This window comes from Nestor notabilis, unplaced genomic scaffold (assembly GCF_000696875.1).
Source record: "Nestor notabilis isolate BGI_N333 unplaced genomic scaffold, ASM69687v1 scaffold5986, whole genome shotgun sequence".
NCBI classification, from domain to species: Eukaryota; Metazoa; Chordata; class Aves; order Psittaciformes; family Psittacidae; genus Nestor; species Nestor notabilis.
In genome coordinates this window covers 127,534-153,598 of record NW_009931461.1, presented here as the reverse complement: position 1 = coordinate 153,598, position 26,065 = coordinate 127,534, and the positions used below count along the sequence as shown (strand labels likewise).

Sequence of the window (26,065 nt, the reverse complement as noted above, 5' to 3'; positions counted from 1 at the left end):
AAGGTTAGTATTGATGATAAGCCTTCTTAAGACAAACTTCAATCACTGGCAGAAGAGTGGCTGTATAAACAGGTGACTCAAGGGAGCAGGAATAAGAGAGAGAGAGTAATGAGTGTCTGCGAACTGCTGTGAAATGGCCGAGTGTGAAAGTCAATGTCAAGATCTTCAGCATGAGATTGGACTTGCATCTAAATGCCTGTGCTTCTTTCTCTGGAAACTATCATAACACCTCTTGCTCAAATGAATTTATTTTTTAATTTATACAGTTGCCCTATTTTTATAACAAAGGCTACAATTCTAGTCTTGTAAAAAAATGATAGCTTTACTGCAACATGAGCTCAGAAAAATCCCCCAGGTTTAGTACCATATCTCTGGCAGCTGAACAGACAGAAAATGCAGTAATTTTTTTTTTGGCTAGTTTGTCAAGGTAAATGTTAGTGTTTAATATGCCTTTTTAAACTGTAAATAATTTGAAACAAACCTATTTAGCAGAGATAAAAAAATTCAGCTAGATGTGAATATAAACTGATGCCTACCAAGAGATATATGTAATAACGTCTATTTAACAAGATTCTTCTGATTTCAGAAGGGGGAAAAAAAGGGAAATAAATGAAACTCATTCTAGTCAGAGATCATCATTTACAACTAATATTGCATAAGAGTTCAGACTGTAATGATCAACGAGCAATGCTCTGTTATCATACACTTGAAGGACCAGGCATTCATTTTACACCTATTTCAGAAAGTAAGAAAAGTATTCTAGTTTCACATCTGAGCTTCTATTTCAACATGCGCTTACCAAGTAAATACTTAACATTATTCTTCCCACATAGGAATAATTCTTTTAATCAACAATGAAACTTAGCATTTGTCTACTCCATTATATTCTATGCCAGAACACGCTGACAAAACCAAGGATACACTTTTTAAAAAAATAAACTTTTAACTAGGGGTTCCTAGTATAACAAATGACAATTTTTGATATTTAGTTTCGAGATTCTTCAGATGGTGCACACATATCTTTTTCAAGATGGTTATCCTTTCTCAAGCCACCACTTCATTAAAGTACTATTGTTAGCCCTCAGATGACAGAATGGAAGCACAAAACAGGAAGGGAAGCTCCTAGACTCCTGGGGCACGCTGTGAAATGGAGACTTTCAGCAATCTCAGCAAACAGCTTTCTATATTAAGACAGACTCTTCACTGAATGTTGTAGAAATCCAACTGTCAGCAAATGTTCCTATTACCTATCATTACACATATACATAGCAACACATACAGTATTTTAATTTTTCTGAAAAGCTACTTAATATTATATGAACTTTTTAAAGTGACAAAATTTGGTCATCTTTTGCATTTCTCCAGAAAGATTTCAGCTGCAATGCTGATTATTACAAATCACTGTTATTTATATCCGCATTACTTGATCCTTCTAGGTACTGTAGTTTTGCCACTGACATTAGCATTTTGCCTTAGTTCCTTCGTCCCAGCACAGCAAAATGGAATAAAGCTAAAGCTCATCTTGTTAAACAAAGTATTGATCTGTGTATTTGAAATGTGTATTTTATTTGGTGCTGAGATCTCCATCAGCGGAGAGAACCGGTAACTTTGAAAGTCATGTTTAACAAGAATGCTGATGATAGCTCTCCTAACAATCATCACTGATACATAGTATCATAGAATCACAGAATGGTTGGGGTTGGAAAGGACCTTAAGATCATCTAGTTCAAACCCCCCTGCCATGAGCAGGGACACCACACACTAAACTATGTCGCCCAACATGGAGCAGAATACATTCTATATACAGACACAGATACATATTGAAATGTATATATACACAGCATGTAACTTCTGAGTTTCTAAAGGCAGATTGTGATACATATCTATTTACTAACAGTGCATATTCCTCTTTTCAGTAATCACTTTTAAAAAGAAAAAATAAATTATTATTCTTACAGTGAAAACTTCTCTCTAGAAAGTATCATTTAAAACAGTGAATGTTTTTGATGAAAATGGAAAGAATTCCATACATGCACCAACATGCAGAAACAGTTTCCCCGAAACAGTACAATAAAAGTCCACTGTAATGAACAAGAGCCTTTCAATGTTGTCCTTATTACATTTGGAACCAACTGTGTGTGCTGAAAACCCAGAACATGTCCAATATGACCCTAGTGATGAGTTGCAGACCTGTTGTCAGGAATGGCTACTGTACACTCCAGATCAGGTCTATTTCTCCTTAACAGTCAGAGAAATTCAGTGGCCTCTGAGACAACATTCAGAGCTGATGCTTAAGCAGACTAATACAATTTCATAATGGATGACTGCTGCACTTTCTCTGTTACCGTATACAGTTCCAGTTATTTGTTGTGAGTTTCCATCAGCTAGCAGCTCCTTGCAATCAGCTGGTAACAGCTGGATTAGGAAATACAATCAAGCTGCCTCCCCAGCTGCACCAAAGTCATCATTTATTTTTTTGCTATCACCATGGATGTTTCACAGAATAAATAAATCAGCCCGTAAGACCTTCCATGAGCTTCCTAGCACAGCAGAGATTACTGATTGAGCTCAAAATGTTCCTTCCTGCACTACATGGGTTAGCAAAAACTGCGCTTGCTGAAGATACAGCAAGAGAGTCATCCTGCCACAGCAAATACCTTGCCAACATGATGCTCCAGCTGGTGCCCTTTGGAGCCCCTTCACATGCCAAGTTGACATGAAGCCTAAGCAGCAAAGGCAAAAAGAGAGGTTGAACTAAGCTGTCACCTCTGTGCAGTTTAAATGAGAGATCAAAATGCACTCATGCTTACTCCTAAAAAAAGCAAAACACAAAGTTCAAGCCCACAACTCATCCAGTCCCTTTACTGTCACCAGTACAGTATTAGAATAGTATAATTTCCATACCCATGATAGCTGTAGTCCAGTTTTGAATCCATATTACTCATTCTCTTTAAAGTACTACAGTCATTGCCTGAAATGTCAAAGCCAAGCAGCCCTTTCCAGCAAAGATAAACTGGGAAGCACAATGAATTTGTATTTCCAAGGGCAACTGGATTTGAAAATTTTGCTGTGAAAACTATTTTATAACCCAGTCATACTGAGACAGCTGTTATCCGCCAAACTTTCAGATACGTGGTATGAAGGAAGATGATCAAGACATTATACATAAGACAATGTAAAAGAAGTTGCACAGGAAAAAAAGGTTCAAATGCCTATTTTTAGTAGACATATTTACAATAAAAATTCACTCAACATCTGTCACTGGTGGCTCCAAATGTGCTATATTATAATTTTGCCAATTATACTACTGATTAAAATTTTAAAAGAACAAAATTATTGACTAGGTGGCAAAAGAAGCTACACACTTGGAAAATTGGTGGGAAAAAGGAATCACAGGCGTGAATCTATTAAGAAAAGGAGGGTCTGCAGTAAAATTTGCCCTCTGTTACTTGCTGACAAATTCTTCGAGGCTGTTCAGCTACTAGGCTAAACCTGCTCTGCTGATATCTACTTTTAAAGCAACTACACACATGAAAGTATCAAACTGTTCTTAACAAAGTGTTCTTCCATCAAAACCTCTCATAGTGACTTAAAGGTAACTGTCCATTCCAGCTCCATCACCACCAAAAAACACAAGCCTGTGAAAGGAGAAGTTCCACCCCTTGCACAGATCTTTTTACTGAGCTGACAATTCTGATGCTCAAGGTTAAGCCCTTTTGGCTCAAACTGTACAAAAATACCTCTGTGACTCTCACATCCATAGCTTGAACCTCAATTGAGTTATCTTTCTAATTACATGAACTGGTGATGCTCTAACGAGAACCATTCTGTAATCCACTGATCAGTTCTGTATATTGATGTAAGGTAAACTATTTTCCTACAGGCATTCTCACGAAGATGGTGCAGGGAAACGGTAGGAAAGGCAATGTAGCAACAGCTATACTTTTCACACATTGCCGGGCATGCCTCTCATAATGGGTGCCATTTTAGCTTGCCTGGAGACTAAAATGTTAATGATGCTGCTGAATATAAAGTACATTTACATACTTCTCATCTGTATATACTCTGCTAATTTTTTATACTTAGCTCTCAAAGTGATTAGGTTGTAGAATCCTTTTCTGAACAGAAGGGTAAAACCAGTACTTTCCGATTCTGCATTTCTCATGTCAGTAGCTCACTAGATGGTCTGCTAGCTGACAATAACTTTTGTTAACTGCCAGCCTAGGAAATACAACCTCGTCAGTAAAAGAAGCCAAGGGTTTTTTTTCAATTATCTGCTTTAAAAGGACTCGAGGCCAAAATGCTTTCCTCTATGTTTGTGACATGTAAAAGATGACAACGGTTTCCAAAGCATGTTACGTTACTCACTCTTTATATGCTCAAAGATTTACCAAAGCCAGGTGAAGGTAAAAATCAGAAAAATGGATCAGAGCTGGGGGTGCCTGTCAATATTCATTGGCAGAAAATAAATGGGCAAGGGAAGTTAAAGTGTGATTTGTAGTTAAACCATATCAAGTAAATGTTTGCCCAGCATCTGGCAAAGAGAGCACATTCAGTGCTTTGGGCTGTCAGCAGGGTATATAAACTTTGGACAGTTTTCAAGTTCTGTTAAGCAGCAAAGCCAGAAAAAGTCCAGTTTCCTCATTTAACAGCAATTTACAAGACTTGGAAAATACCAGCATTGAAACAGAGTCTGTGCACTGGGCAGAAGTTCAGTACCTAGCACATTCAAACTGTCAGTCACATAAGTCTGTTATTTTTGGATCTACAAACTGAAATAGAAAACAGCTACTATCTTCTGTACCCACCTCACAGTCATAATTTAAAAGACTTGCTGGCTTGCCTGAAAAATGGAACAAAAGCTGTCAGTTTGGAGAAAGATTATTTCACAACCTTTTTTGCTGCATTTCTCAACTGATTAAAAATCAGAATTCAACCAAGCACTGAAAATGTATTGTCAGCAAGTCATCATCTGCAATATGATAATCATAGATGGAAAAAAAAGTCAACATAAAAATTTAACCCTAAAAGGCTACTCAAATTCTAGTTTCCCAAAACTAACCCTGGAATCTCTGAAAGGCTATTCTAAGCAGACAGAAACAGAGAATCTGAGATGCCAAAATGTCACTCGATGCTGTTCTGGGAGGGAAGAAAGCCAATGCTACCACATATGTCACCTTTACCTTCCCAGGCAGAAGGCTAGTCCACAACCTGCCTCTATGCTGACATGAACTCAACCAATACAAGTTGCTATAACTCTTTCAGCACTCTCATCCAACTGGGATAGTTCTGTATCTACAGTCTCTCATACTGAGGGACACCTCTGACACAGGTAAGATGCTAGCAGGTAAACCTGGTGGTTTGTAAGGATACAAAATGTTTTACCTGCTGTATGACAACCCAAAATGCCTCAGTGCAACAGGAGTAAAGTTAGAAATTACTTAGGTTTTCAAATTGCCCTGTCAACACCAGAGATTTCTAGATGTAGATGTTCTGACACAAATTTAAAACCAGATTTTTGTTTGAATTCGAAACTCTGCCTCCTTCTGTGGCTCGTGGTGAATTAGCAACCCCAGAGCCACAAAATATATTTCCAGTTTGTAAATGGGCACCAACCAATTTTGTATGGAAAAGCGTAACATGATGAATCCAGAAAAGAATCAATGCAAAAAAACCCCAAAACAAACCAACCCACAAAACCCCAACCAATCAAAAAAAAAAAAAAAAAAGAAAAAGAAAAGAAAACCCTCAAGATCCTGTTTGTCGCTTGCTTTGGGTCTTCTTCCTTTCTGCTTTCCTTCCTAACTGTCTCTCTCTTTATCACCAACTCTTGCCCATTCCAGTGAGTTTTCCCACTTGTGTCATGCCAGGCATGTCTCACATTGCTCACAGACTTCACCCAGCCTTCATACACAATCTCTTGTTTCATATTTTCTTTCTGTTTTGCACAATTTCTGTTATATTTTTTTCTGTCTGTCACTGTTTTTATTGTGACTTTTATTGTATAAGGACAGCAGGCCCTGGGACAAGGGACAACTTTTTGCTTTTTGTAAAGCACTGTGAAAAGCTGCAGACCACATTAACATCAACAATATGTGCTGACAAAGAAAACTGAATTGACTGAGCTGCATTTCCTTCAGACTGGTTCTTTCTTTCTTTTCTATTTTTGGTTCCATCGCTGCTTTGTTTTGATATCTTCCTTTTTATTTGGATGCTCTGTCATAACCCTGCCTCTCTAATTCCATATGGTCACAGTTATTCTCCTATCACAGGGGAAAGTCCTTGCCCCTAAGAAGGAACAGAAATATTTAGTGGAATTACCGTCATGTTAAACACATGGTAATCAGAGATGACAATGCAACAGTCCTCATTTCAGTGGTGACAAGACTTCAAGTGAATAAAATGAAAGTTTAAGTCTGAACTCAGTCAGGTAAGGTATGGCTGCAATACACTGACAGTAGTTAATTTTAATCCTAATTTCGTCCTTGAACTGAAATTTGTCTGCGACTGAATTCCAGGCAGACAACCTGACACAACAGGAGAAGCAAGGAGAGTCTTGAAAAATATCTGCCCAGTGTGTCACAGTGTAGGAGTAAGACAGAACTCACATTTGAGAAAAGGGAAATCTGGCAGTGACAAAAAGGAAGTTTTAGATGGGAGAGGAGTGGATGGAGCCTGACACCTCTAAAAGGAGTTATAAAATGTTACTGCCTGAAAGCAAAAAGTGTGAATTAAATTAGGTTAATTAGCCAATACTGAAAGAACTTAAATTACACAAACATCAGTTCACCCCTGAGCCACGAAATTTACAAAGAGCTAATACTTTTTTAATGGCTCTAGCAGGATCGTAGATGCTTATTCAGTCATGGCTATGAACAGACCTGCTCTATATCTAAGAATTGTACTGATTCAACTGAAGAGAACTATCTGAATAATCAAGACATAAATGTATCATAACAAAAAAAAAACCCCCAGAATATGCTGCTCCAAATGTACATCAGATAGTGATAAACTGGCAACCGAATGCATTTAGTTAAATTTTTGGCATTTCAGAGCAACAGCTCACTAGAAAATCCAAAGAAAACTACAATGTGAATGCAAATTGGTACTTGGAGACACATCCTGCAATGTATAAACGAATAAGTGAGGCTTGAGGCTTGCTGGGAATTTACAATATTTCAACATTTCAGAGCTTCAAGTGAAAAAAAAAAAATAAATCTGGCAGTAGTTTGAACCACTTGTTCTCAGCAGAAAAATCCCAAAACAACTCATCAGGTGTTGCGTTGTACGAGATGGTATAAGCCCTGGGTAACATCAGAGACTTTGTTTAAACTGACATGCTTATTTCACTACCAGTACAGTAATAGTTCACAGTACAAACTGACAGCTATTCTCTACATTACCCTCACACACAAAACTTGAAAAACTCTCTAAAGGTTGTCTTCAAAAACCTCCTCAGGAGTGGAGCGTCAAAGCACATCAGCGAAGCACACAACAGCATGAGAAAGAGAACACAAGCTGAACTGATGGATACAATGTGGAGAATCTTTAAAAGAACAGGATAAATCTGCAGCGCCAGTAGACAAAATGTTAAGCATGAAAAGTCTTCAAGATGTGACTGTGTTACTGCAAGTAGCTGAGCTCATGACATACACTCAAGTACTGATTCACAGAAGAGGCTGGGACTGACAAAATTAACACTGCTGCTCTCTTGAGAGCCACTGAAATTGTAGGCACATCTGGGTACATGGTTCACTTAATTTTTCCTCTGAATGACGTAATACAGAAGAGCTCAAATGTTTTTGCAAACTCAAATGTCTGATCCTCTTAATCATTTACAGGCACTTCCCATGCAGAAGGTAGTTACATTAAATTAAAATGTATTTTTAAGTGGTTCTATTGGTTGACTATGTTCGTATCTTCACAGACCTCTACCGGAGATGAAGGGGATGGAAGATGTTTCCCTATAATATGTCTTAGTATATACAACTCATGGATATACAGAGAATTAGAGGAATTTTTAGCCACTTCCATCTTAACAAATCTTCCATCACCAATATTATGACACAACAGCACACTTCAATATGATAGTTCCAAGGAGAACAGCAAAAAAAAACCCCAAAAAACAAACCCAAAAAAAATCCACCAAAACTTTTGTAGTGGACATCTTGTAGTGGAAAATACCTGTTGCATTCCTCCTCCGGCATTTGAACACTATGGGAAGTGGTTGAGTCACCATCCCTGAAGTTTTTGAAAACCATGTAACTGTGGCATTTAGGCACATGGGTCAGTGGTGGACTTGGCAGTGCTGGGTTAGCAGTTAGAATCAATGATCTTAAGGGTCTTTTCCAACCTAAATGGTTCTACGGTTCTGGGATTACTTTGGGGAAAGAATCAGAAATTATACAGGCCACAACAAGCACCACCGTCACAACATGTTGCTTTGAAAGAATTCTGAACTCCTTAAGATTCAACTACCAAATTACAATTAAATCAGCAAAGAAGATCCTACAGTAACCTTAGGCAACATAGCAAGCTATCAGACTTGCTGATTCTACCTGCTACAGGTATCACAAAAAGACTCTTCAACCTCCATATTCAGGCTCAAAGGCATCATCAGATCACTTACTTCAAGCGGAAAAAAAAAAAAAAAGGCACAACAAATTGCCCAATTCACTACTTCAAGAATGTATTTATAATCTCCCCTGTATCTGCAGATGAGATGTCTTTCTAAATTTATAATGTGTTCACTGAAGAGTTACCATGACTCTTCAAAACTATCCTCCAACCATCATTCCTGTTTTATTCCTGCTCCCATACCCCTCCTGCCCCCAGCATTACTCCAAAACACTAAAACTTCTTGCATAAACTAGACAGCATAAAGTACTTCCCAACTAACACTCCCCTGGTCCAGCTGACATGTCATTAGACCACATCCCAACATCATACAGCATGAAAGCCTGCCTTCACTCTTCAGAAAAGACCAAAATAAACACTCAGGACATCAGACTCACCTATGTGATACTCACCCAGATGACTTTGTCTTTAAAGCTAACACTTTGTCCTGGTAATGCACACAGGTATAGGGACCAATGTGGTCATAAAACAGGATAAGTGTGGTCATAAGCTGCTTCTAAGATTTTAATTACTTGCATCCTCAAGCTCGTAACTTATGTCTTCACTACCTGCCATAGAAAACTGGACTTCACCCTTGCTTCCATCACAAATTCAAAAACTATCACAGCCCCTTCAAATTTCCTTTGAAATATTCCTGTAGAAGATAATTTTTCTTGACATCTCAGGCAGTATCAACAATATCACAGGCAATATAAAAACTGATAGCTTATAAACTGCAGCAGAAAACCTACAGATCAATTACGTTGCTTCCAGGTGAAAAGCATTCATTTAAAAAACACAAACACCCACTCCAACATCAGCATATTTCTGTTGATTTTATGGAACATGAAAATTCCTCTCCCTCCACCCTCACCTAAACTATCCAAACCCACAGGCTGAAAGTGACCTGTCTCTCTCTCTCCTCTCGTTGCAAAATAAGGTAGTCATCAACTCCCTTTTATCATTTCAGAGGGGTATCAACCACCTCCTCTCTCGGTAGTTTAAGTGTCACATATCTAATTAAACTCAGATAACTGTTCTCAACTCATTTTACCTTTGATGCTTTCTGTTTCTATCACACACTTGAAGATCGACTAGTGTGGTTAAAAGCCTGCATAGTTTTTACAACTACAGCTTGGTCTAATAAACTGCAAGATCTGTTTCAGCAATGTCCCATGGTCATCATGCCTATAAACAACATGATAATTTAATGCAGACACACCCTATATAGTCTTTCTCACAGATGTCAGTGTGATGTACAGTGAGCAAACAGCCTACGCTTGCATTAAGAGCAGTTTGTGCAGAGTGAAGAGCAACTTCCCTGCTCAAGGGATTCCAAGCAGCTTTTTCTTTCTTCCTACTGGCAAAAATAATTCTGTGAAGATAGTTAACACAAAACCCATTGGCAACTCCCACAATTAATTTCCAAAGATATGGAATGCACTATGTCTACAACCAATACCACTTTCTTACTGAGTTCACAATAATTTCACAAGGGCACAAGGACAGTTAAAACTCTCACACCATATTGTTTCCTCTTTTTCAAATAATTTAATTAATTATCATTTATGAAGATCTTAATATCTTTACTTTAGTGCTTCCATATCAAGAAAATTATTTTGTCTTTGATGAAATTTTCAGAATAATCAAGTGAAATGAAGTCCCAACTTCATTCATAACCACATTCCCTGCTTCCTGTGCCTCCTTCTGTTTCACTACATGAATTATTTTCCACTGAAATTCTCCTGCTTATGTTGACATCTATTTATAGAATTGCATAAGAAAATTTCAGTACTCTCTGACTTTGCTTAGGAACCCTGCAACACCAGTCTGAAAAACATCATGTTCCTCTTCTTCTACCTCTACAATTACCTCTTGGGCTGCAGAAAGTTTGCCTGTCCAAGTGTATCTAGTAAGGTACTAAGACAGCCGGTACACTGGGCACGTAGGGTCCCACATCCAATTCAAGAGGGAGGCTGTTTCCAGCAACTGGAGTTTGGTCCTGAAGCTAGTGCAGAGGCAGTCCTTGACATGGAACATCTTGCACCTGACCACTACTGAGAGATCTGATGCTAAATTACTAAAACATCTATTATTAAATAGGTCCCTTTTTGTTAAGATGTGGGAATTACAGTTGTGTGGCCAAGTACTAGGTAAAGCAGAAAAGTCATCAACAGCTCAGCTCTTCTAAATGTGGGGAAGACAGCATGGACTCTACTTGCCAAGCTTCAAATATCTAGACTGGTCAAGAAGCAGCCTGCAGCTGCTGGACGCAGCTCAGGTCTGAAAGGGCTGTCCCCACTAGCTGGGTAGCCCATCACTCCAGCCAGAAAACAGGTAGTGTCTTTTTAGCTACAATCATCTGGAAGGAAAATCCAGAAATAGCACACGCTATGAGAAATCTGAGCCTAAATCTCTCTGGGCTATTCTACGTGTATCTGCCCTTGGCAGAGGAAACAATCGGAAATTGTCCATTCAGCTCTTACGCTTCTGCTAATTCCGTTACTGAGACAGAATTGCATCCCAGATGTTAGGCTTCTCACTCAACAACTCAGTAAATATGACAGAACCATTGAATCTCAAGGAAACCATTACCTATTTTTTTCCCCACTGTTTTCACAGAGGCACTCTTTATGGCTATCTTTTACAAAAGAATGGGAGCAGGGTAAAATACTTCCCCCACCAGAGCCAGCAGCACTCCATAAATACTTTTTCAGTATATTTTTTCCCTCAATCTGCCTTTTCTAGATGTAACCCTATATCTATAAAGTACCTATAGTTTCTAAATAGTGTAAGTTTCTGCTATAGAAAATTACACTATTCAAGTTTGTGTAGTAAAATTATTACTATATAATGGTTACTATTACTGAGTAGAAACTTACACAACTGAAGATATTTTTTTATCGTATATTGTCTTCCCTTCTCTAAACTACATATATTTATCTCACTTTTTTCCCTCAATTTATCACTTCACCCTTGATTCTTCATGCTTTGCTCATAGTTTGGTAATGTATTTCTGGTAAATTATGCCTTATGACAGGTAGATCACAATATAACACATACTAAGAAAAATGCTCATTATCTCCCCCATCTATCATACAGTATATATGTGTATCACCAAACTATAAAAGGCCTTTTATGGCCTCTCCATGCTGCTTAGCCATTTCAGGGGATTTGTGTTAACTTTCACTTGAACTTACTTGTTTTCTGATTTGATTTTCTTAATTTTTGCCTGTCAACTCTTAGTACAAAAGACAAATTCACAGGGTGTTACTGATTTTATTTAGATCAACTTCTATGGGGTTTTTTTGCTGCTCATAATTGATCATTACAGCAATTCAGTTGCAGAGAGGTTCAACAAATTCTGGTTTTCCTCTAAAACAAATAGAGGATACTAAGTAGGAAGAAAAAACTATATTTTACTATATACGGAAGCAGATGAATAGCACAAAATGAATCTTAATAGTACCCAACACAAAGTACATTTCTTTTCCAAAGTTGATTTTAAACTAACCTTCAGCCCTCTTGTGTTTAAGAGATAAGTTAGTTGATCATTAAGAACTATTTTTGGACTTGTGTGGCCTCAAAGTATATTAAACATTAGAAGTGACAGACTGAGACCTAAGGATGTGTTGCTAATTGTTGTTACACTGTCAATTATAGTGCCAATGCAAATGATCCATGGAAGCCCACTTGTCCCTAGGTTAAAGGAATCTGTTGCTTTATCACTGCCTCCAACTGTAAGGTAACACACACTACATGGAAGTCTGAAAAGAGCAGTGATACAGATGACAGATGGAATTAGTCTTCATCTCTGATCAAGTTACGGATAAAATATCATGTTAGTTACACTAATGTCTTGTAATTAAACAGGTATCAAATGCCCACACAGAGACATTTAAATGCAATCGACTGAAATTAAGAGACATCTCTAAAAATGCAGAGGAAAAAGTCAACTAGGGTATCACAACTTTTGAACATCACAATTTCAAATTCCATAAACCAGTCATATTATTTAGGAGAGCTACTGATTTCATGTCTTTTGTTTGCATTATTCACATCACTGCAACATCTCTTTTAAAAAACACACTAGCATTTACTTGGGTTTGAAAGGCTTCCATTCTGAATACTTGAGAACGCTATGGGATGTGACAAGTTTCTATATTGCTCTCAGTGACTTCTACTGTACAAAGACTAAAATTACAGGGATTACTTGGGATATTATTTGTGCTGCCTCTGGAAATAGTGTCACAGATGTCAATTATGATAAGATCTTTCTCCTGCTTTCTTGCTAGTTGGATTTTGCTATGTGGAGAAATAAACCTAGTGCTATTGTTCTCACCAGCAGGAGAATTTATCAGCAAACCACTAGGCTCCTTCTGCCTCAGGATGTCTGTGCCTGACTTATTTTTGCAATTTTAGACAATGTCTGTGGCTAGCAAGCTGTGAAGAAATGCAAAAGGCAAATTCTATCTAAAAGCATAAAAGAAACTGCTGATACTTACCAAACTATTCCCTGAGCCCCAGAGCCAATAGGTTTCAAATTCTGGTAGCGTTTGAGAACTGTGAAGGTTGAGTCACCTACTTCCACGCTGTAGAACTGGTTGTCTACTTTGCTTTTGCTCATGTTGTAATGTTTGGCAATATATGACACATCCACTTGTTTTCCAAATCCCTGTTGTACAGAAAAAGGGAAGGGGGGAGGAAGTGGAGAAAAAAACAGAAACCAAGGCTAGTAAAACATCAGAATACTGCTAAAACAGTCAGCTTAATTTTCCAACATAAATTCTTGTCATTTTTGGCCCATTGTGATAGATCTACATGAATCCACTAATGCTCTCAAAGATTGTACCAAACCTTTATTCACCCATAAAGTGAAAGAACCACAAAAAGCCACTGATTAAAGAAAGCTATTGAATTCTCTAGCTGATGTTTGTGACATAGTTGCTCTCAGCTACTGGTCTCTGCTTTATGGCTGTTGGCTTATGCATTCATAGTGATTCTGTCCTAATTTGTATTGCAATAAATATCTTATTTTACAGTGAGAAGACTTACATCGGTGTAGAAGGGACAAAAGACATCCTAAGAATTAGACTTTTCATCATTGGTCAGATGGAGCAAATAAGACTATTCACATGAGCGCTAAAACTTCCCCTGAGCTGCAACCTCACTCAAATTGTAGAATTACTGTGCAGAAAGTTACATTATAACTGTTTTATGACTACCACTGAGCTCAGTTCGCTGAAGGCTATGGAGCAAAGTATATAGTAATTTGAGATAAAAATCAGAATTTAGTGTTTGTAATATAGGATTCTATACTACATAATTCTGAGCACAGGATTCGAAAGTTCAACATAATACGTTATCTGTCCTCAAGTAGTTGACAATTCTGTCATGGCAATCAAGACTTTCCCAAGTGCCTTCCATAAGGAGAACCAAAACCCAAACCTGCCTCCCTCTGTCTGTGCATTTATTTTCAGTGCTCACAAACACGGATTCTAAATTTTCTTATTTACTCTATTACAAATTGCATTTCCAAAAAAGTCTGAATAATCAACCATGTTATGTGACTACTAAGTTGAATTTTGATGGAGCAGGAAAAATGTAAAGTTGATGTATAGAGTATTGTTTTTTCAATTTAAAAGGACATCACTCCAGTGCTCCACAAAGCCAGTCAGTTAAAGGCAAATAACTAACCTCGCTGAGAACCTGGATTCTCAGGTTTGCCTCAGGATGATTAATACTCTTTTTTCTGTTCGTTATCACTGGACAGCACTGGTTAACCCTAACCTCCTCATTTAGAGACTTTGAAACACCTTAATAAATGTAGCTGTTCATTCAAACATGGAATCTCATTTCATAAGAGCAATTAGAAACATTACATTAACATGTTAATCATAAGCAGGACAAGGCTCCCCCCCCCCCGCCCCAGACATGAAGAAAGTGAGACATTTATGGATGCTGACACAGTGTAAAATTCAAGCTTATGTAGAATGAAAGGCATTTGAAAAGGTTTGAATTTTTCTCATCTGAAGAAAGACAGATTGAATCTAATCCATACTGTGTAGCCTTAGTCTTAAAACTCCTTCTATTACATAAAGAGAGATGCATAAATTTGGCGAGCTCAGCTATTCATACCAGACCTGGAACTGAGAGGCTTTATTTTAATAATGCGCTCTGAGAGACAGGAAATAATCACAGCTCCCTCTGGCTAGACAAACACATTTGCAGCATGTTTTTTTCTGATGTCATTATCAGAACAATGCAGACAATATTCAGCATTAACACCCATTACTCTGAAACCAATGTTATATAAAGTGTCAGCATAAAAATTGCATTCCTTAGTGAGCCTGACTCATAGCCAGCTCCTCTGGAAGTACAGATACAGCTACTTTTTTAAATAAGCCGCATGACCGTGTTAAGGCTTGGGTGAGCCAGGCCTGCCATAACTTGTTTGCATCCTCACTCCCAAGCTACTCAACAGTTCCTCATGTGGTATGGAGTGACATGGGAAGAGATACTTTGTCCATCTGCATTCAGAATCCTGTGCACAACAAAATTACTTGCCTTAAAATTAGGCTGACCCTGTGAACTTCTAAGCCTCAGGAATCCTGTGCTGCCTATAGTGGGAATTTTGAACTACTGCAGTCTCAGGAGGTGGTTATTTTAAATCCAGGAATGTCTTAGAAAACAATTGAAACAGCTCAGAACCACTACTGTGGAGTACCTCGGTTATATGGATAATTAATAAAAGCAATAGCAATCAAATACCTGGTCAGAACACACAAGTGTCCTGATGAGCAGCTCTCCTCTGCATAACAGACCATTCCTATGACCATCCACTCGTAACTGTTGTGGGTAGGAAAGGTAAAGGCTATTCTAATTTTCATGGAATATTAGTATTTTTAGATTAATATTTTTCTCAAAGACTGTCTACTTAAAAGTCCATAAGCCATAAGGAGCTTTGACAGAAAATATCAACACCAAGAATTACTCATAATGTTGAAGACAAGCAGATTTAGATTGAAGTTGACTCCAAGCAGAATGCCTCCTCTGAGTGACAAACACTTCAGATCTGTGGACTGGCCAAAGAGTCTCCTCTTTTTAAACCCACACTGCTAAAAACTGACAAAACCCCTACTTTGTATATTTTGCTGATTTTTAAAGCCTAAGAAAGCAAAATTAAAATATAGTAAGTCTACTGCTTAAGCCCAAAGTACTGCTTATTTTTATAAGAACCAAGAGATGAATAACTATCCTTGTCATGTCTATAACTTAAATCAAATCCCTAAATCAGTGAATTAACAGTGTTATTAGATTAATCACATTTGATCAGGTGGTCCTCAAACAAAGATGACACATAATCAAATCATGAACTATCTCCAAGTTGCTAGAACAGCCACTTGCTAAATAGGGAAAAGAAAATGACAGTTTTATTTCACTCTAAAATTAAGGTAAAAGAGCTTTTCCCATTAGCAAGGAAATTCATACTCTTAATAGAGCACATCCATGCTAGTTTTACTTTCAAACCCTGATTAAAAGGTTCTTCTCTGTGTCTCTTCAGTCTTCTGAATCCATATTGCTGATCTTAAAAGAAACCTACACACCACATTTTGGTCTGTTACATTCTCAGTGTTCACTCAAATCCCTTCCAGAAGCCTTGGTGTTTGTATAGTAGTTAATATCTTCTTTCCCCACCCCTGTCTACACCACATAAAGTATTTCAGATTCAGGTTTTACTGTATAATGCTTACAAGTATTGCACTGACAGCTTAAGTTAAGGCTTTGATTACCTGACAGCAGAAAGGAACACAGAATTTCCAGAATACACCCTTCTGTATACACACCTAAACCAAAAATTTCTTTCAAATTTGGTTGATACTGACAACTTAAGAAACTGGGAATTACCATATCATTAATAATTAGCTGGTGAAAGGAAGAATGTGTGTGTATATATATGTACACATATATATATAAAAAATGATCAAGTATACTTCTTAGGATATCATAGTAAAGATGTAAAGATGCAAAGGTCTCATATAGAAAAATGAACTTCAGTGAGTTAATACATTTTCAGGTGAACTTCAAATGAATTTGGTTAAGCTACAGTTCTTGGGCCCCAAAGTAATAATAAACATTGCAGGTATAAAACAAAATCAATTTTTTTCATCCTTTTCACTTTGAACTAAACACATCTAGTTTCTCAGACCTCAGTGTGATGTGAAGGATTATTCCTTAGAGACAAAGTATGCACTGGAGTGCCATTTTTTCTTGGTTTCCATGAATATTTGGACAATGTAATTATTTTGCTTCAACACGGAATGGAACTTAACTTTTGTTTCACAAGTAGAAGAACGCACACACCGTGTTTTCTCTGTTCAGTGTCAAACTGAAAACTTCTAACACACATCTAATGCCATTCTCTTTCTGCCATACTGAAAAATTTAAGAGAAGTAACTTTTTCAGACTTGAAAACATACCTCACTTTGTTGGGTCACTTAAATGCACAGCCTTATCTGCCGTGATGTTTGCTTAATATCCCAACAATTGGGGAAGAGGAAAGAAAATGAACTGCCAAGACTCAAGTGTTTGAGATGAAGGAAAAAGATACTCTTACCATTACTAAATGCTTAGAATACATAGATTTTGCTTTCAAAGAACAATTACTTAAAAATTTGGTGAAACCCAAATAACTTGTTGCCTCACACACAACTGTAATTTATATTCTTTCCTTTTTTTGTTTCACAGCATAGAGAAAAAAAGAGGGTTAAAAAGCACAACAGAAACAAAACTATATTGTTTTCTGTATTATGAGGTGAATTGTTTCCTGATATCCCATTTTATTTGTCCATTTCTACCCCATAAAAGAACTATATTTATTCTATCTCACTGATAGACCTTTGCATCTTAACACCATTCCTATTATTGATGAGCATAAAATATCACAGTTTCTTCCAGCTCAAGTATGTCATGCATCCTAGCTTTTATAAACACCAACCATGCTGGTTGGAGCTAAAGCTAAATTGCTCTCCTTTGCATTTCCAAGACAATGAGTGCTGTCACAGAGTTTATGTAGCAGGCACCAGCTGAGGGGAAACTTTACCTCAGTATTAGTATCCTTCTCTGTCTGCACAAAGAAATACCTACAGGAACATATTGACTTTTGAGGGTGCTATGGTTCATAGAACCAGAGAATCAACAAGGCTGGGAAAGACTTAAGATAATCAGTTCCAACCTTTACCCCAGGACTACCAAGTCCGCTACTACATGTCACTAAGGGCCTCACTTTCAAGGCCACTGAAAGCAGTTATATGACTTCACATCTGTGAATGCAGGAGAGGAAAATAATTAGATGGAAGACTGAAAGGCTGACTCCTAATTTGCAGTTGGCACAACACCCAAAGATGAGCAGGATACAAAAGAGTGGATGTTCTGAGCTAGCACTCACAATGGCTCCTCAGGGATCCCCATGTCTTCACCTTATCTCAGACAAAGAGACTGGTATGGAGAACAGCATGTGTCAGAGGTGGATGCCTTTGATTCCCCCAGAATCTTAAAGGATCATATATTAAAGCTACATTTGACCTTAAAAGTCAGATGCTGAGATCATGCAAATTGAAATTCTGAAGCATGGTAAAATCCTCAGTCTTCTTGCTAGCTCCAAAAATGTACATACAGGCAAGCCCTGCTCACCTGTGTGCATCTGCTAAATCAACAATGCTATTAATTTAATGTCCATCCTCCCACTTGTACAACTGTAATTTTCTGAGACAATTCAAATGCCAAAATCCTGGGATGAAGAGATATTTACTGAACCCTCTGCTTTGGATTTAACAGTCACAGGTTTTGCGGCATAAATCTGGATGGCCACAGAAGCAGCCACTTGAGAAATACGAAGTAACTTCACACTGAAAGGCCTACTAAATTATTTTTCATTGTTTGTTCTGTATATGCCACACTTACGGCAAAAATATTATCTATTTTTCTCATCATAAAGGCAGTCATCTTACTTACTGTTGCCCTCCCTGAACTTAAAAGACCACAGATAGTGATCAAATCTCCTACAAGAAATGGGTTTTTCATCTTGTATGTATGTTTGGGTGTAGTATTAGAGAGTTTTATCATCAGCCACATCACATTTCCCCATCTCATTCCCATCATGTAAAGATTGTATTAGTCACCCTGTCTTCCTGGTTTCAGTGTGTTTTGAGTGGGATTTAAGAGGTTAAGTCTCCTTTTAATCCATCTCCAGCAGTCTTGTCCTAGCCCCCATGTACAATCTACCCTCTTTTATGAAGTCAGCCTTTCAAGTAGGCAACTGAGCCTTGCAAACAACTCAACCTTGATTGATTAATCATTGATCTTTTTACTATATTTATTTTGCTCACTCTATTTTATAACATTATATTAAGCCACTTTATTAGATGGAGCACAATATTCAGAAGTCCTGGTTGGTTGTGGGGGTGGTGGTGTTTTTTTTTGTTGTTGTTTGTTTAAACACACTGTCCTTGTTTAACCTCTTCTAGCTCAGATACCAAAACCTCAGCATCTTCAGAACTGGGTCTCACCTAGTCCTGATTACACAATAAGCAGCAGGACTGCCTTCTGTTTCCTTTTCGTTTGTATCTACTCAAAACACAATCTAAAATGCTAATTACATATTCTTAACTTGTCCTCCACATATTGACTGAGTTTTAACTACTTTTACTTGCTTCTTTCAGGCACAACATATTTGTAGTTTATTTGTAACTGTGCTATCATGTGTTCTTAGAAGTCACTGTGACTCAAAGGTGTCTGCTTCATTCTGGGTCAGACTTCTAAGAGAAGATCAATATGTGAGTATCTGCACAACTAGTTCAAAATGTTTCCTCATTCCCTTGATGCCTGAAGAATTCAACACTGACCAACAGGTCACATCCAACCCTGGTCGTCATACCTAAGAAGGGAAGGATGAGAAGAGTGATCAGAAACACTGAGAGAATTCCTTGAGACTGAGGTTTCTTTATGATCCGAAACTTAGTGATCCAAACGGAAAATATAGCCAAAAATACAGAAAAGAACGATTCAAGAGTAGGCGAGAAAGCTACGGTAAAGATGTTTGGAAACATCTCATTCGGGCTCAGGTCCAGAAACAGGAAGCTAGACACACTGTGGAATTGTGTCCAAAACAGAGGAAAGAGATTGGAGCAGCCAACTGAAGGAGAAATGAGAAGAAACACTGCAGTTTGTATTGCTCAGTTTGTTCTGAGGCCCTAGATTTTGAAAAAAGGCAATAGCTTGGAAAGAAGCAAGATACAATTAAGATTAAGAAAGAGAAATTGGATCACTAAAAGTTGGGCAAAACATTGCAACACTAAGAAATTAAAAGTACGCTCAATTTGTCAACAGCAGTGAAGGGAACATAGAAACACAATGTGTAAAGAGCATAGCAGACCCAATATGGGAGTGACTCCTCTTTATTTAATGCATATATTGACAATAAAGTATTTTCAAATGCTTTACTCTTCTCAGAAAACTGGAATTACGCTAAAAACCTGGTTATTAGTTTAAGAAGCTTTCTTCTAGTATGCAAGCAGGGCAGCAAGAATACAAAATGTTATGCATTTTGTTATACAAAATGCACATCACTGCTTCCTTTAAAAAGAAGGGTAAAGAAGCAGCACCTTACAACAGTTCAGATGAAGTACTCAAATAAATAAATTTATCAATATAATTATATAATTACAGTATTCACTGTGAAGACAATAGCTAATGAAAAGATTCTCACTTTTGTAAGGAAAACCATGAGGAGCTGAATAATTTAATCACATCTTTTGTTAGAAATAGACAGGTCTTGATACTATGAAGCACCATTTCAGTCCTAGAAATCCAAGATACAGGTCACTGCTCCTTGGTGGCTTATGAATACCATTCAATCTCCCATGGGATAGAAGACATAATTATAGGACATTCTGCATCAAGATACTTTCTTTAATGGTCAAAGTAGTAACTTCGTCCAATCTGGTTAAAGCATTAGTTATAATTAAAGTGGTTTATGAAAAGTAGAATAAAATTTAAAAACAGATCAGATGAATCAAGCAACAGAAAGCGATGCAGTTAATAAAGCTAGTCTTTTCTGTGTGTAAAAAGTTTTCTAAAATAATGTAATTCTTAAATGATCATCGCTGTAATATTGCATCTAGGAAGTCTATGTAAATTTGATTCAAGACATGCAAACATGACTGTGGAAATGAAGCAAGTTAGCAGGATAGAGGGGAAAAAAGATGTCTAGAGAGAAATTAAAGCTTTTAAAATATTTTTGTTTGGAGGTTTGTTTCTTGTTTTTTTGTGTTTTGCTTTTTGTTTTTCTTTTTTATTTTTCTTCTTTTAAAGCACAAACTGAGTAGAACTTTGCAAAAATACCCTTGACATGCAAATCAAAATTTCATTCTAAGGTTTTCTTTTTGTGGCATCAGTACAGCACCAATACCTATTTCTGTATGCAAAAATTCTGATATACTCTATCTGGGACATGAAATTGTTTAAACTGGTCAATAAAGACTAGTGATGATGCCATACCAAAGAACTACCATGTAAATTTACATTCCTGATTCACACTGTTTTGTTAACATGTATGGCCAGGTCCCTTCTATCTCATCTCAGTAATCCCATGTCCTGCTTTTTTGTTAAAATTGAATTGTTGCAGTACTATGGAAATACTATGGCACACAAATTCTAATAACAAAGATTTTTTTTCCTTGATTTTTGCAGACAAGAAAATTCAGGATTACTGCTCCAAGTGAAAAAAGAAAAAAATCATGGAATTGTATTCTCAATAAAGGTCTCCTCTGCAGCTGTAGTTTAGAAAACTTGAAAATTCTGTCAGGCCATACACATCTCAATGACAATTTTTAAAAAATATTGAAAAACTAAATGACAGAAAACATGGATGAAGCAGTTGGTATCCTTTAGACATTGCCAGCTGTTATTGCAGCACCGAAACTTTACTTTGTACCTTTAAAGTTGGTGCTTACATACAGACTTCAAGTGTTATCTCACCTTAATCCACACCAAGGGAATCTGTGAATCTTATTTACTCTTGCCTTCTCATTGGTGGAATGTAATAGGGGGAAGGCATATTTACCCCACTTATGCTACTAAGTATTTCTCAGGAAAGACTTCTTTTTCCTTAAGTTGGAAATCCTTAAGATTCTATTCCTGTTGAATTCACATTTCATCCTAAGAAACTAGTACACTCAATGACATAAGCTCTGTGTCAGGAGGAACAGTCACTTTCTTTCATAGCAGAAAAAGCTATGCCTTTTAAGCTATGAAAGAGAAATTGCCACAAAATATTTATTACAAGAAAAACATGTCCACAGTACCAACAATCATTGGAGTACTTTTCAATATTATACCTTTATAAAAGACACTTCAGCCCAACTCTATATTTTGTAGAAAGTCTACAGTGATGCACAAATTCCAAATGGGAGCAGGACTTCTATTCTACATGATAAACACGAGTCACAAAATTGCAATAATCCATTGGATTAATTGTGTATTCTAGTAGACCATCACTAAGGGCTCTCATGTTAAAAGGTCAACAGGGCTGTCAACTACACCATGCTGACTTTTTCTGATAATGTGTTGCATATTTATATAATGGAAATAATTTTTGCATTTGGTGAACCATGTGAAAATATTATTGAGTTGAATCATGCTCACTGGAAACTACATTCTTGTGGTTTCTTGTCTAGATACTGCTGGGATCCTTGTCAGTTGCAGACACCTCAAGATTTGAATGACAGTATCTACCTCTTGCTGATAATAATAGCCATTCTTCTGTCACATCTTCATTTTTTATTAGCAGTAGTTCCTGAAACTCTTAGAATTGCTGATTCAGCAGATACAAATTTCCCAAAGGTACAAATGAACTTTACACTTAGAGCAGAAGAATTGCTATTAAATCACAGGGCATTTGATTTCCACATTAACATTATGAATTAGCATGGAATAAACGATATTACTAGCTAGAGACTAAATAGTTTCTAAATAGTTGTATAGCCTCTAAATACAGATCTGGATGTTTGGATCAAGTATTACCAGGATGCAGATATAACCCACATCCTGTGCCATGCAACACAAATGAACAGCATCCATGACAGTGAAGGTCTTAGTGCAGCAAAACACAAATTTAGAGACTGTTCTTGTACATAATGCTAACTATGTGCTTAACTGTTATCTGGATCAGGGCCTATCTTTATGAAGGGAATAAGTTAATATGAAGCCTGCACCAGCTTTTACCCTCAGGAGAATAAATCTGAACATCTGAAGACCTTGAAAAGGTATTTGTGTGATAAGTGCTTGAAGAATAAAATCCTGCTTCCTGCAATGTCAAGATAGTATTTCTTGTATGCATTTATTGGGTGACTCCTCTTTGGGTACCTGCTGTAGGAGTTGAATATGAATCATTTTTATTCAGCATTAAAAATCTTTCAAAGTACTGTCAATTTCACCTTATATACTTTAAGAAAAACCTTGCAAATACATCTAGTTCCATATGTGCCTCTGAAGACCTTTTATTAAGTTAAGGTAACAGCAAAGGAATAATTACAGTGGCATGTTTCCAATAAAAGAAGAATCTGGAGTGCAGTGGCAGAAAGCATTGGCTATACATGGTCATGCAGTGATTGATGCCAAGACTAAAGAAGCACCAAACATGAAATGAAGTGATTGAGAATATGTTTCCTCTGCATGTGTAAAATAAAAATGTTTCTGTACAGATCTGCTTTGGCCTGAATAAAAGGGAAAGAAAGGTGCCAGTCAGAGCTATGCAAAAAACTATTTTGCACAATGAATGTAACATCTTTTTCACACAATCTGAGGAAAACCCCCTTTTTTTTTTTTTTGCAAAAAACCCCATGAAACAAACCTCCCAGCACCTGTCACTGTTTTGTGTTAAATGCTCACATACAAGTAATAGATCTTTCTTTTCTAGAATTGTACATTCACTTACTTGGACTCCATAAGCAATATAAAGGGAAAAAACAAGTGTTTACCATAATTCCATTTCTAAGAATGCAGCATTGTTCTCATTCCTCAAAAAATAAAAAATGTTCTTAATGTCCCTCCAGCTAGTTAGATTATTGGTCTCCCAGCTCGCAAAAATAGTTATGAAGAGACAGAATTCAAACACATAACAATGTTCATAAGTGAGCAAAAAGCCTCATCTTTTGTTCATGCTGGAAAAGATGCATACAGATTTGTGACTCATATATGTTAACTGACTTAATCTAACCAGGAAAACAAAAAAAATGGACAAATCAATATGCTTTAATTTGCTACAATGCAGTCTTATGATTCCATCTGCATAGCACATGGTCTTCAACTGGAAACAAGACAACCCCCACAGTTCTTATTAACCCTCCCTTCACTTCTAGTTAAGGTAGATTAAGGGGCATAAAACTGTATTAATAGGCTCTGTCTCACAAAAACAGAGGCTAAGATAAAATAGCTCTAATTTGTATATTTCTGTGAAAACATCTGTGAAAACATCTGTGCACATATAATTATTGTCTGATTCATCATTAAGTTTATTGATTGAAAGCACAGCCAACTTTTTCTGTTTGCAAACTCTTATTATTTTTACCTAAAAAAAAATCTCTGAACATTAACTGACATTTTAGCAAAACAAAATAAAAAATCATTAAAAGCAAACTACAAAATAAACTTCAAAAGAAATAGAAAAGTATTTTTTGTGATGCATTCTTCTGTTTTTGATATTTACTCTTATTATAACCAGTTACTCACAATAAGCTGCTGAAATTCCCTTCTATTTTTTCTTTTATTATGCATGAACTGCAAAAATGAAATACAAGTATATACTGTACCTTGTTTTACCTGTAAGGAACACACACCTGACAAAAGGCAATCTTCACATCCAGAGTAGGTTCACCACAATAATACAAGAAATGGCGGCTCATAAATACCTGCAATTAAAGAAAAGTAGACATAGAAATCTTGTATGTCTGCTGATGTGCAAGTACAGTGCAGCTCTATCCACAGTTGGATTATGAAACTAACCCAAGTTGCTACCCAGCTTGTGAACAACAGAAATCAGCTACAACATTGACCCATAAATAGGCTCTAAATTCATTCTGATGGTCATCAAGGTTATGGCCTCAAATATGATCTGGTTAAATCTGCAAAATTTTACAGTAACCGATGCCATTACCTCTAAGTTTATTAGGTCACTTGTATATTCCTACATCAACAAAAATAAAATTCAGGTCAATAATGTTCTAAACAATGTGGGAATGGGAGACAGTTATTATTACGGGGAGGAAAGAAACAAGTCCTAAGTTACAATTATTAGGAAAGTTATAGGAATTGAAAGACTAATTACATCGCTGTATAAATCTGTGACACAACTACTTTATGAATATTACATGTAGTTCTGGTTCTCATTGTAACATCTTACAACTAGAAGTTACAGAAAAGGACATTAAGAAATGTCCAAAGCATATTCAGATTCCTTACATGAAACAACTGCACAGACAGATTGGTTTTTTTTTTAGCCTAGAAAAGAGCTGTTTGAGTGGAGATATGCTGGAGATCCATAAAATGAGCAGCATCCTGAAAAGTAAAAAGGAAAATGTTCTCCGCTATTGCTGGGTTTTTGGCTTTGTGGTTTGTTTTTTTGTTTGTTTGGTTTTTGGGTTTTTGTGTTTTTTGGGGTTTTTTTTAATTAAAAGTAGTATGTGGCAACAAACTAAGTTATTGAACAACAGATTCAGAATCAGCAGTAGGAAAGAATTCTTCATACGCTGTTTCACTACACTGTGCCTTGCATTCCTGTGGATGTCAGAAGTCAATGCAAGTCCCATATACTATATGACTCAGCAAACTCACATAAGGAGGAACCTGCTGAAGGCTATTAACCTCAAAAATATCACCTCTGACTCAAGACAACTCTGAGTCACAGTCTGCCCCTATATGCTTACCCTGTTTTTAAGATTCTTTCACAGACATCTGATACTGGCCAAGGGAGCCATACACTAGACTAGACAGGCCTCCCTGCGTACGCTAATACAGCTGTTTTAAATTAATTCCATAGCACCACATTCAGCTCTGACTAACCAGTCCTTTCCTAACTGCAGTCTAGTATGGGACATCCACAAAAAAAACCCATAGTAATGCTATCAGGCTGAAACATGACTTTGGAGCACAATGATTTTTCTGTAGGACTGAAAAAAAAAGCCCTAAAGCAAACAAAACAAACAAACAAACATGAAAAGTTTTAACAGTACAATTAAAAACCAGCAACTTTTATGTAAAAAGAGAAAAATAATATAGAACAATTTTAGAACATACATGGTTTTATTTTAAATATAAGCTCATTGTAAGGACTTATAAAACAAAAAATGCAACCATCACTCCATTAAGATTTGGCCATGATCCTGAAACACCA

General features: G+C 36.9%; 1 protein-coding gene across 2 annotated transcripts in view; it reads right to left on the bottom strand.

The window, feature by feature from the left end:
• The window catches only part of MAPK10 (mitogen-activated protein kinase 10), a 71,534-nt gene extending 46,956 nt beyond the window's left edge, over nt 1–24,578 (bottom strand). For both annotated transcript variants that reach the window (XM_010015915.1, XM_010015916.1), the window contains exons 1-2: nt 24,513–24,578; nt 13,122–13,291 (exon numbers count right to left, since the gene is read on the bottom strand). In XM_010015915.1, the coding sequence (XP_010014217.1) occupies nt 13,122–13,291; nt 24,513–24,578 (236 nt within the window). The remainder of the gene's footprint in view (nt 1–13,121; nt 13,292–24,512) is intronic.
• Nucleotides 24,579–26,065: the final 1,487 nt, after the last annotated feature.